Below are 11,254 nucleotides of genomic sequence, written 5' to 3'. Positions count from 1 at the left end.
AATTATATGAGAATAGTTATAGACTTATAGGATTGTTTTTGAAATAACTAGATGATCCGAAGGTTAGGAGAATGATGTCTGTGTATTTGTGTTAATATTTTATGTATTTCTGTGCAGTTGTGTCAATATTCTGTGTATTCCTTCATGTTAGTGGTACTTAAACACAGGATGATGTGTTTGGGTATTTGGTGTTTTCATATTTTGCTTCATATTTTGTGTATTCAAGACTACGATTTTGTGTAATCATGTTAGGGGTACTTAAACATAGGCTGTGACGTGTTTTGTGTATTCGAATATTAAACATAGGCTGTGTATTCGAATATTAAACATAGGCTGTAACATGTTTTATATTCGAATGTTAGGAGGATGATTTCTGTGTAGTTGCATCGACATTAGTTGAAACGGTATTCCCTGATGTCATTCGAAACAGCCAAGTCCAATAACCTGTTGACTAACATTCGAAACGACGTCGTTTCGGGTCAGGGTCTACAATACATTGTGGACCCATAACGATTGTGGTCACAAGGTACAGTTTGTTCAGTCTTGTTTTTTGCTAACTAAAGTAATAAGATTCATTTCTATTAGTTTTCGTCACTCAAAAAATATATGTGAATTTAATTTTACAAATTAATACGAGTATCAAACACCCTGTGGAGTGGGTGGAAATGAGCCAATTTGCAAAGGACTTGTTGGCTGCAGTTGATGAATGGGATTGTATAATTGCATTTGCCATTCAACATTATTATTATGCTCTGTCAAACTCTTTTCCTTATCAGAAGCCATGCATGGCATGGTTATGGAGGCATCCAACAATTCCTCCCAACCCACACTACTCTCATCACATCCCAAATCTATCAATTCCCCAATTTCCTTCCCATCACACTCATCTCCGTCTTTTCCGGCCATCCCAACCGCCTCCTCCTCATTCGCTGGCGAATCACTCAACCCCCACATTCCATTCAGGAAATTCTCCAGAGCCAGAATTTGAATCTGCGGAATCCTACCAACCAATGGATACTCGCACGATCCACACAGCCCCATACACTTACACCACTCGTAAAACTCGTTCAATTCCTCCGCCTGCGCCGCCGCCTTCTTGTAAATCGTAAACGCCGCCACGCAGTTCCTGTACGGCATCTGGATCATGTTCTCCAACACTCCTACCACTTCTTCCTCGAAAACGCCATAGCTCGCGAAGCTCTCCCGTACAATAAGCTCCATCGCGGATCGGACGAGGACGCTACTCTCGGCGGCCGCCGGCCGGCAATCCATCACGCGATCTATCAAGCTCTGAATCCGCGGCAACGCTTCCAAAATCCCTCGCAATTCCTTCATTCTGTTGAACAGAATTTCGCCGTAACAGAATTCTTCGTCCTCCTTCTCCTCCTCCGAAATCTCCTTGATGGAGAAGCAATCTAGATCGAGAGCCTCGTCGATGAGCCGCGCGTACGATCTGACGAAGATTGTGTACTCTCCCGACGATGACGTGGACGTCCGGTCCACGAAATCGCACGGGTAGAGAGTGATGTACCGGTGCGCCCTGGCCCACAGGAGCTCGGTCCGGAGCGCGGCGTCGGAGGAGCGGAGGAGGCGGTGCAGGAGGAGGAGGCATTTGAGTGCCACGCGCCAGCAGCGCGTGCCGCCGAACCGCCTGGCGAAGAACAAGGCGAACGCGCGGAGAGAAGTGGGGGAGATGGAGAAGATTCGGAGGAGGTGGTGAATGTATCTGTCGGGCAAGGGAGTGTCGTCGGGAGAGGTGGCTTTTACTACTATGAGTTCCAGGTCGCAGATGCCGCCGGCGCTGGCCATCTTTGCGTAACTCACATATGCGTGTTCTTTAATGGAAGTGAAGGCTCGCCGGAATCTTCTTTGCATGCTTTCTTCGCCGCCGGGGAATTGAAGTTTTAGCTTTGTGGAAATTAAAGAGAGTTTAAGCTACGCTTGGCTTACTTTCTTATCTTATATATGTATCTTTTTTAACAATGACTCTATTCTAATATACTACTCACTCTATTCTAGTATAATATATGTTCATATATATGTATTTGATTCATCAGGTTTAATAATTATTTTTTATTTAATTTATCATAATATTAAGTTTTGTATTAGAATATAAAATTTAGCCAATGAATAATGAACAAAACAAGTAAAATGGAGAAAATGGGTAAAAAAGTGTGACTTATTATTATTTTTTCTGGATAAATGTGGAAGTGACATATTAACGGAAGTGACATATTAACGTTTTTTGTATATGTGGGTCAGCTATGCAACTCGAATTAATTTACCTCCTTATATCTTTTGCTGGCTAAGATCACAAGACGAGATTTATCATTACATATCCTTAATTAATATTTATAAATTTTCTTTTTGCACTCAAAAAAAATTATGAATATTTATCGTATTAATTTATTCTTACTTGACTCTGATTAATTGGTTCGTGGAAATGTGTCTATCAATCATTGGTATTTATTTAGGGAAGAAGAATATAATAATTAAGAAACATAAGATTTGATGGTTATGTTTAGTGTTGTGACATTGGAAACCTAAAAAGCATCGAGGGAGGGAGTTGGTGCCGGCCTATATGCGACGGCCATTGTTTGCAAGTGAACGGAACTTTGATAACACCGAACGCCAAAACTTTTACAATATTGTACGTCTGCATTCGCTCTTCAAACCCTATGTCTATTTTACGTCATTTTACTTGTTAAATTTATTATTCATAAGTTAAATTGAATAAGTTTTCTTTTTTTTTTTTGTTGATTTTAAAATTAACTTTAAATATATAAAATTTATATTTTAATATTAAACTAAACTATACAATTTTCTTTTAATAATCTGGTTTAATTCTAGTTAATTAAACTACATAGTACTAAGAATAACGATTTTCAGTATAAAAAAAAAGAATCTTTAGAAAAAGAACATTCAATTAATATATTGAAATGAACCTTCAGTATATTAAAATTGAACCTTAAGCCAGTGATTCGCCTTATAAGGTGAACTATAATCCATTTATACTGGTACAATGTCAAATCATTATTCCATAGATATTGTGTGGATCATAAATAAAAAGTATATTTTGTACTCGTTTTCAAAAAAGTACATAACTTGTGTACTGAAAGTATATTATTTAAAAATATATTATTTAAGTATTGAAGATACATTATTTTGTATATTATCAAATAATGTATATTTAATACATAAATAATATATCTTTAATATATTAAAAATGTATTTTGTATTTATTTATCTAAAAAAAATTGTTGCCCGATGTCAGGTGGGCTAGAGCATGGGGGAGTGGTTGAAGCCTGAAGTTGTGGATAACTAATAAGGATGGACTCAATAACATAATGACTAGTCCACTGCAAAGGCGTAATCCCTGATATTGATCGTAAGAGACTATTTTGATATGATATTCAAATCAAGATTATAATAATTTCATTACAAAAGTTAACTCAAGAGCAAAAAATTGACTTTAACTTAAGTATTACTTTATTTTTCTAAATTTTATTATCATTTTTTGTGGAGGCAATGTGAGATCATTTCGGTCACTGTAAGAAATATTTGTGGTTGAAAAAATGAAAAATAAAATTGTAAAATTATGGATTGGCAGGCGGTGAAATAAATTAGCGACGCGTTTGAAGACATTTTGTATCTTGCGGTGACAAAAATGGTTGGTACAAAAATTATTAATGGTACCCCGGCAAAGTCTTCTATATAGATTTATTTTTTTTTTTTTGGAAAAATATAGATGACGATGAGTGTATTTATTTATTTTGTTTTTTGGAGAGATGACGATGAGTGTACTTTTTATTTTTCTTTATTAGAGTGGAAATATTATTCTAGATGATAAAATGTAAGGAAAAACAAATAGCAGCCCTCTATTTCTATTATTTAACTCACTCACAAACAAAGCACGCCCTTAAATTAAGTTTGCATCTAGAAGCTCTACCAATTTTTATATCTAATAAATTTCATATTATTGTTTTGCTCTCAATAATATGCGTTAATCTCTAACTCTTAGAAGAAGGACTTGAATACTCTATATGGGGAAAACGGTATTATAGGAACAAATTTTAAAAACATCGAAATATAAAATAACTTAAAATTCCAGTAATTTTAGTGTAATTATAATAGGTGTTAAAACCAAACGCCTTTCTCTGCTGCTCAACTTCGGCTTCTACCACCGGCCTCCGGCCGGAGCTCTAATGGAGCTTTGAGCCGGCGGTTTTGGTCACCTTCTATGTTTGCTCTCGCTCTTCTTTCGCCCCGACCACCGTCACAACTCCGTCCGCTTCCGACCACCGCCACAGATCTTCTTCTTCCGTTTTCTCTCCCTTTGAATAAAATAGTAGTAGGTAGGTATTGGGGTTTGTGTTGGTAGTCTTGAACTCCCAACCCTACTTTGACTTTACCCACTTTTTATTTTCTCTATTATTGTGTTTTCCTCTCGTTAGTTTCACGAGCATTTTTTCTCTCGTTACTTTCACGAGCTTTTCATTTTCATTAGCATAAATCGTTTAACTTGGTTTCGACAAGTGTTGATCTTATCCTGGGCGAGCAAAAAAGAATGATGACGAAAGGGACTCAGATTTTTGATGAAGCTTTAAGGTCCCTGAAGGAACATAGCTTCATAGTTATGAAACAGTTTGCGATTCAAGTTTTCGATAGCATAGTTAGAAAATTTGTTTTTATGTATGACTGTAAGGAATGGTTTACCATTTCATTGATTATTGATGTAAACGTTTTATGTTATGAATTAATAGAATAGCTACGTTTACCTTAAAAAAAAATAATAGGTGTTAAGACATAGTTGAAGGAAATCATTTATGAAACTGACTAAATAAGCATATTGCCCATAATAGATGGACTGTGGTACGATGAAGAAGAGCTATGACTATATATTGGGTTTATCGAGGCAAACCCCACTCCTCTTCCGAGTATGTGACTAAACCCTCGCCCTGTGATCCTAGCCGGCAAAGGACCACAAGGAGGTTAACCAGCCTAGGTTGCCCATAGCTGACCGGCTCAAACCCGGGTGGCAGACGGTTTCGAACTCAGGACCTCACGGCCGCGAGCGTCTTGGTCTTGCCACTCAGGCTGCCCTTACGGGCAGCTATGACTATATATATATATATGAGGCGAAGCAAACTCCAAACACAATGATGCATGTGAGAGAGTTGTTGGGTAGGAACCAACCAATTTACTTATTTTAAGGTTTAATTTCAAACTTTCAACACATTATTATGTCACGAGAGAATTGATAGCTTATACTTGCATTCTTCTCTTTCTTTCACACTTAATTCCTTTTTTTTTTTTTTTTCACAAATCATGAGAAAAACTCACAATCACTACTTGATAGTATAAATTAGGTAAATTCTATTATTAATTAGTAATAATACGCAAATCACACATGAGAGAAAAATTACAATTAAAAAGACTTTGTATAATAAGTTCGATCGAAAAAGTATTAAGAAGAATCAAAGTCAATATCACTTTATTCTTAACATCACGCTTTTATGTTAAAAGATACCATTTAAATTGTATCAACTTACCAATCACAATTCCACATATTGACAGCCAACAAATATATTATAATATCTTGTATTTATTATTATTATTATTATTGATACTATATGTTATAAAGTGATATAAAAGTAAACTATTAGTTAAACTACTAGAGCCTTAGTGGAGAGAGTGGTTCCCAAGCAATTGTCTATACTAGAGAATTAAGTATACTTTAGTTTGCCATAATTTGGATAGTAATTTGGTTTGGGTGTTTGGATGTTATTAATCCGGAGTAGATTTATAGAATTAGCATGAGAGACTAGTTGTTATAAATCAAATTGTAAGTAATTATGTGGATTCATCTATTGGTATGTATTTACTTTTTATTGTACTGATGTGGTCACACGAAACAATAAATTCTTGATATTATACAATATTTAAAATTAGATACACTTCATAATAAAAATATAAATTCCTTTTTTTTTTGTTTTATCTACATAGACAAAAATAAAAAATATTTATATTTCTAAACTTAAATGCACTTTGACCCACCAAAACACCCCTCGAGACGGGTGAGTCAATGGGGCTTGCTACCTCATTAAGTAGCATGGCAAACTAAATTCATTTCGGCATCTCAATTGTGTAGTTTTTAACACAAATTTTTAGGTGCCTACTAGGAGAGAGAACACGAGAGAAGAAAACGAAGAATAAGAAGAAAAGAAAAATTAGCAACTCAAATAACGCGTCCGCTGGGCGTGTGGCTGCATGCGCCCGACAGGGCGCTCCTGGTGAACCACACACGCACCAGGAAGTTATTTTGTTTTATGGTGGGACCCACTATGCCTGCAAAACCAAGGTGCTTGCAAGGAGCACCTTTGATACTCTCTCCTTCTCTCTTTCACCTACAAAAATCATCTAAAATCTCTCTATTGGGATGGTCTAAATGATATTTCATGTAGATTTTACCTATAATTAATTATAGAAATGAATTTTGTTTGTCCTATCTTGGATTTTGTCATATTCTAAGCACGCGTTGTCCGTTGCTTCTGCCCAAACGCGACGAAATTGGCAACCACAAATTAAAAAGTCAAACAACCCTACTTCTTCTCCCTAATAATTCACATTTCCAATTTGTATTATTTTTTAGCCTACAGCGACGCAATGGGCCCCACTTATGGGATTCAAATGTGATTTCACTAAATTTCAGGGACATCTTGGTAATCTCATTTGCTTTTTTTAATTTATCCTTTATTTTGAGTCTCCCGTTACGCGTCAAGACTCGAGAAATTCTGGTCTGAAAATTCCCCCCTAAAGAAACGAAGTCTCCGAGAGAAAAAAAAATAAAATGGGGTTACTTTTTTATTTTGAAGTTAGGCCCCTATAGTTTTGCTTAATAACATATTTGCCTCTAATGTTTTTATGAGTGTATCCTCTTTGTTTGGGTAACTTTTTAACGTGTGTCACGAGTCATTATCACATAGTACAAAATCAGTTACAAATGATTTTTTTAATATACATAAACATACACTAAATTTATTCTTTCATCATAAAAAATCGAATAAAGTTACCGATAAATTTTTGCTCATTTATATTGTAATAAGAAGGTTGAGTTTATGATACTAGCCACTTGTGGTCCTTGTGGATGAACTAAAACATCAAAGAATATCTTTATAAAAATGGAAAATCAATACCTTAGAAATTAGAATATGCTCTTGAAAATTGTCCCATGGTACCAAAAATGGAGACGGAATAAAACTTTCTCATATCTAACTCTTCTATCGTTTTCATATACATGTATTGAATATATCTATTCCATTAGAAGAAGTCAGGCTTCACATGCTCTTAGCACAACTGGTTTTGTTGACAAGATAAATTTTAAACATCTGATTATAAAATTAAAAAAAAAAAAGAAATTGATTTGACAGTCAATTATCAAAATAAGCGGTATGAAGTGATATTGACTTTGTCAAAGCCCATTCCAATCATTTTCCCATTGAGAATTTGAAATAGGTTGTTGTAGATTTAGCAAATTAAAAAAAAGTAAATTTGACCAATTCAATACAAGTGTTCTTCCTTGTCACAAGATGCAATAGTCATTGAAGTTGAAAAAGACTAGAAGAGTTATGAGGGGAAGCTTTGCAATTTCATAAAAATTTGGGGGGGTGCTTATGAAAGTAGGGTAGTCCCTGAAATAAAAATGCAACCGTTGCGAGTAGAGGGAGAAAAAGAGAGCACGACCATGGAGTCCAGTGGTGAAGATACCCTACAGATTCTCTAATATTTTTCCACAACTGCCCCCTAATAGGCTTCTGAATTCTCCCATTTCTCTGTAAGTTTTGATCTTTCTGTGTCTTTACCCTTTTTTTTTTCGTAAAATTTTCTCCTGTTGTAAGCATGATGAATAAAGAGAGAGAAAATTCGAGCGAATCTGAGAGCAAATATAGGGAGAATAATAGTTCTGTTGATTCCGGGGGGAAAAATCTTGGGAGCCCAGAAAAGATCGAAACGTATACGAAAAAGGGTTTGAATTTTCTTGGGAAATCAAGCTCGGAAGCGAAAATGGTCTACGATGGCTGCTCTTCTTGGGCGGATGTTTCTCAGTCAAAGAAGACTGGGTCTTCTGGGTGTCAGGAGCTCACTTTGAGCTACCTCTGTGATAACTCCAAACTGGGGTTTTTAGATAGGGATTTATCGTTTGAGAAAATGGGGAATTTTAAGGGGAAAGAGATAGCGGTTTCTGAGGATCAAATTGATGAGGGTAATAGGTGGGTGGAGAGAGATTTTCTTCAGATGAATGAGAATAGAGGGAAGAGGGAGGCTGAGAATGAGGGAATTGAGGCAGAGAATAGGGAAAAGAAGCCAAAGATTGAAACTTTGAACCTCTCTTTGGCCTTGCCTGATGTTTCCCTATCCCTAGCCGGGTCAAACCGAGTCCAAAATGGGGATCTCCCGTCACGGTTGAGGTCTAGTAGGAGCATTCAGGAGCTAGAACCATCACTTAACAATACCCAGACGACGTATTCGAATGATTTCACTGCTGCCTCGCTGTCATACTCGTATTCGCATCCATTCTCCCATAACCCCAGTTGCTCACTTACCCGGAACTCGACTGAGAATTATGAGTGTTCGATGGGGAGCCATAGGAGGGGGAGTGACCAGATTTGGAATTGTGGGGAGGGAACTAATGGATCAGTTCATAGCCGGTTTAGACCGATTGGGGATGGCGGTGTTGCATTGTCTAATCATGGCAGTGGAACTTTTGCTTTCGGTGGTCGTGTTGGTGTGGTCAATAAGGAAACTTGTAATAACAGCTTCTATAGGACTACAAGTTCAGATAACAACTCGTTTTTCCCATCTGAGTTGCCTGCAAGGCCGAGGATTGATGGTCAGTCAGGTGATTCAAGAGGAAAAGAATCTGATGGTTTGAGAGGTTTGGAGGGCATAGATGGAGGAAGAGTGCCTCGTAAGCTCTCCCGGCCTGAGAGGATCCTTAGAGAGATTGTGTCAGAGTCTGTTCCCGTTATGGCTCAGATAATTCAAGAACTTCCCGATGAAACACTTGAATCAACGAAGGAATATTTGAGGGGTCTCATTACAATGCCTGATAAGAAAGATGAATTAGCGAGCCTGCAATACCGGGTTGAGAGGAGGTCAGACCTTACAAACGGGACTCTCTTGAAATGCCACAAGAGTCAGCTCGAAATTTTGGTTGCCATTAAAATGGGTCTCGGAAGCTTCTTATCAAGCCAAACTCGTCTATCTAATGCAGAACTAGTAGAAATTTTTTCACTTGAAAGGTGTCGAAACATAAAATGCAAGAGGCCTTTACCCGTTGAAGACTGTGATTGTAAGATTTGTTCTACCAAGAAAGGATTCTGCAGCGAATGCATGTGCCCCGTCTGTTTGAATTTCGACTGTGCCAACAATACTTGCAGTTGGGTAGGCTGCGATGCGTGTTCACACTGGTGCCATGCCGTTTGTGGCATTCAGAGAAATCTCATAAAGCCAGGTCCCCGCTACAATGGTCCCTCTGCAACAACCGAGATGCAATTTTACTGTCTTGGATGCGGTCATGCTTCAGAGATGTTCGGGTTCGTTAAAGATGTGTTCAAGTCCTGTGCAAAGGATTGGGGAGAGGAAACCCTTATTAAAGAGCTAGACTGTGTTCGGAAAATCTTTCAGGGGAGTGAAGATTTTAAAGGCAAGGAGCTGCATGTTAAAGCTGATGAGTTGCTCACGAAGCTCGAGAAGAAGACAATGTCTCCATCAGATGTTTGCAATTTCATTTTCCAGTTCTTTGACTGTAAGTATCCGCGCTTTACCCTCTTGCTAATCCTTTGAATTAGTACTTTTATGGTATTTTTGTTAGTAGTAATTGCCGACTTTTCCTAATTACAAGGAGAGCTAGTTGTTCCATTTTCTTACATATTTCTTTCTTGTACGTATCTATGTTGTGGTGACTGACTTGATTGATTATCACCTAAAGACTAAGTTTACTTCGGGAGTACAAAAATCAGAATCTAAAGTAATGTTATCCAAACATAGTATACACACAATTTATGTTGATTGGATAAGTGGTTGGATATGAAGCTACCTTTTCACAATAAAAGGAACCGAATGCATTAAGGGAGTCGAATAGTTTGAATGGATGTTAAGAGTCATTATCTAAAGGCCTGTTTACTAACAGAAAACTGTTTTCTATTTTCTATTTTCTAATTTTTCAGTTTTCATTCTCTGTTTTCCATTCTCTATTTTCAGTTTGTTCTTCGATTTAGTTCAGTCTAAAGATTTTGATTTTTTCTTTGATGAACAGATGCGGATGGCTTGTCCGACTTTCCTGTTTCGAACTATCTTTCGAAAGACATGGCAAGTCAAGCGAGCCTGAAAAAAGATGTCGGTCTTCCTTCGACCGCCTCCCTCGTTCCCAAATCGACGTTCTACAACATGAACTCGTCGAGCAGTAGACAGGATTCGGTTCCAGCCGACCATCAAAACGAAGCAAAGCCGCCTCCCTTCATGAACGACCAAATCGTTAAAGACGAATGGTCCGTGAAGGCGCCCAAGAAAGCCGCGCTCGACAGTTCACCGAAGAAAGCCGCGCTCGACAGCTTGGAAGGCGTCGTGCGCATTAAAGAAGCGGAAGCGAGGATGTTCCAGAACAAGGCGGACGAGGCAAGGAGGGAAGCGGAAAGCCTTAGGAGGATGGCGAGGATCCAAGGCGAGAAGCTGGAAGAGGAGTACATGGAGAAGATGTCGAAGCTGTGCCTGCTGGAAACCAAGGAAAGGAAGAGGAAGAAACTGGAGGAGCTGAAGACGCTCGAGAATTCGCACTGCGATTACTACAAGATGAAGGCGAGAATGCAGGGCGAGATTGCGGGTTTGCTCAAGAGAATGGAAGCAACAAAGCAGCTTTTGGTGTGACTCTTGACAAATTTTCAAGTGCTGTTGTGCTTTTAGATAACTTTATAGTGTTTTTGCTTCATTCCATTATATGTTTTTGCTAACTTTTTAAGGTTTTTTGAGATTGTCCTATTGTTTCATTGTAGCCTATCCAATGGCATTTTCTTCTTTAAAATTGGTTCCAGAATGGCTTGCTCGGCTTTATGAACTCACCTCATACTATTTATTGTATTAACCATTTTTCTTCTTTACATAATATGTTTGTCTATAGTAAAAACCTCTGTTATTAAACAAGGAAAAATGATATGTTTGGTCTTTTTTTATATTTAAGGTACATGTCGTGTTTATT

At 37.6% G+C, this 11,254-nt stretch overlaps 2 protein-coding genes across 2 annotated transcripts; one reads left to right on the top strand and one right to left on the bottom strand.

Annotated features, from left to right (window-relative positions):
- Window positions 1-331: 331 nt before the first annotated feature.
- Window positions 332-1,945, bottom strand: LOC116025032 (putative clathrin assembly protein At2g25430). Its single transcript, XM_031266090.1, has one exon. It carries the CDS (start codon window positions 1,873-1,875, stop codon window positions 640-642), a length of 1,236 nt encoding a protein of 411 aa, XP_031121950.1. The 5' UTR covers window positions 1,876-1,945; the 3' UTR covers window positions 332-639.
- A 5,773-nt stretch (window positions 1,946-7,718) lies between these two features.
- On the top strand, window positions 7,719-11,156 carry LOC116025204 (protein OBERON 3). Its single transcript, XM_031266348.1, has 2 exons — window positions 7,719-9,808; window positions 10,319-11,156. The coding sequence occupies exons 1-2, from the start codon at window positions 7,900-7,902 to the stop codon at window positions 10,924-10,926; spliced, it is 2,517 nt and encodes an 838-aa protein (XP_031122208.1). The 5' UTR covers window positions 7,719-7,899; the 3' UTR covers window positions 10,927-11,156.
- The last annotated feature ends 98 nt before the right edge of the window (window positions 11,157-11,254 follow it).

Source organism: Ipomoea triloba, chromosome 7 (assembly GCF_003576645.1).
Source record: "Ipomoea triloba cultivar NCNSP0323 chromosome 7, ASM357664v1".
In the NCBI taxonomy this organism is placed as follows: Eukaryota; Viridiplantae; Streptophyta; class Magnoliopsida; order Solanales; family Convolvulaceae; genus Ipomoea; species Ipomoea triloba.
The sequence above is the reverse complement of the archived record's forward strand: the minus strand, read 5'-3'. Positions and strand labels throughout refer to the sequence as shown.

Coding starts and splice junctions, on each gene's coding strand:
- LOC116025032 (XM_031266090.1), bottom strand. CDS start 1,875: ATGCAAAGAAGATTCCGGCGAGCCTTCACTTCCATTAAAGAACACGCA.
- LOC116025204 (XM_031266348.1), top strand. CDS start 7,900: ATGATGAATAAAGAGAGAGAAAATTCGAGCGAATCTGAGAGCAAATAT. Junction 9,809..10,318: donor CATTTTCCAGTTCTTTGACT/GTAAGTATCCGC, acceptor TTTGATGAACAG/ATGCGGATGGCTTGTCCGAC.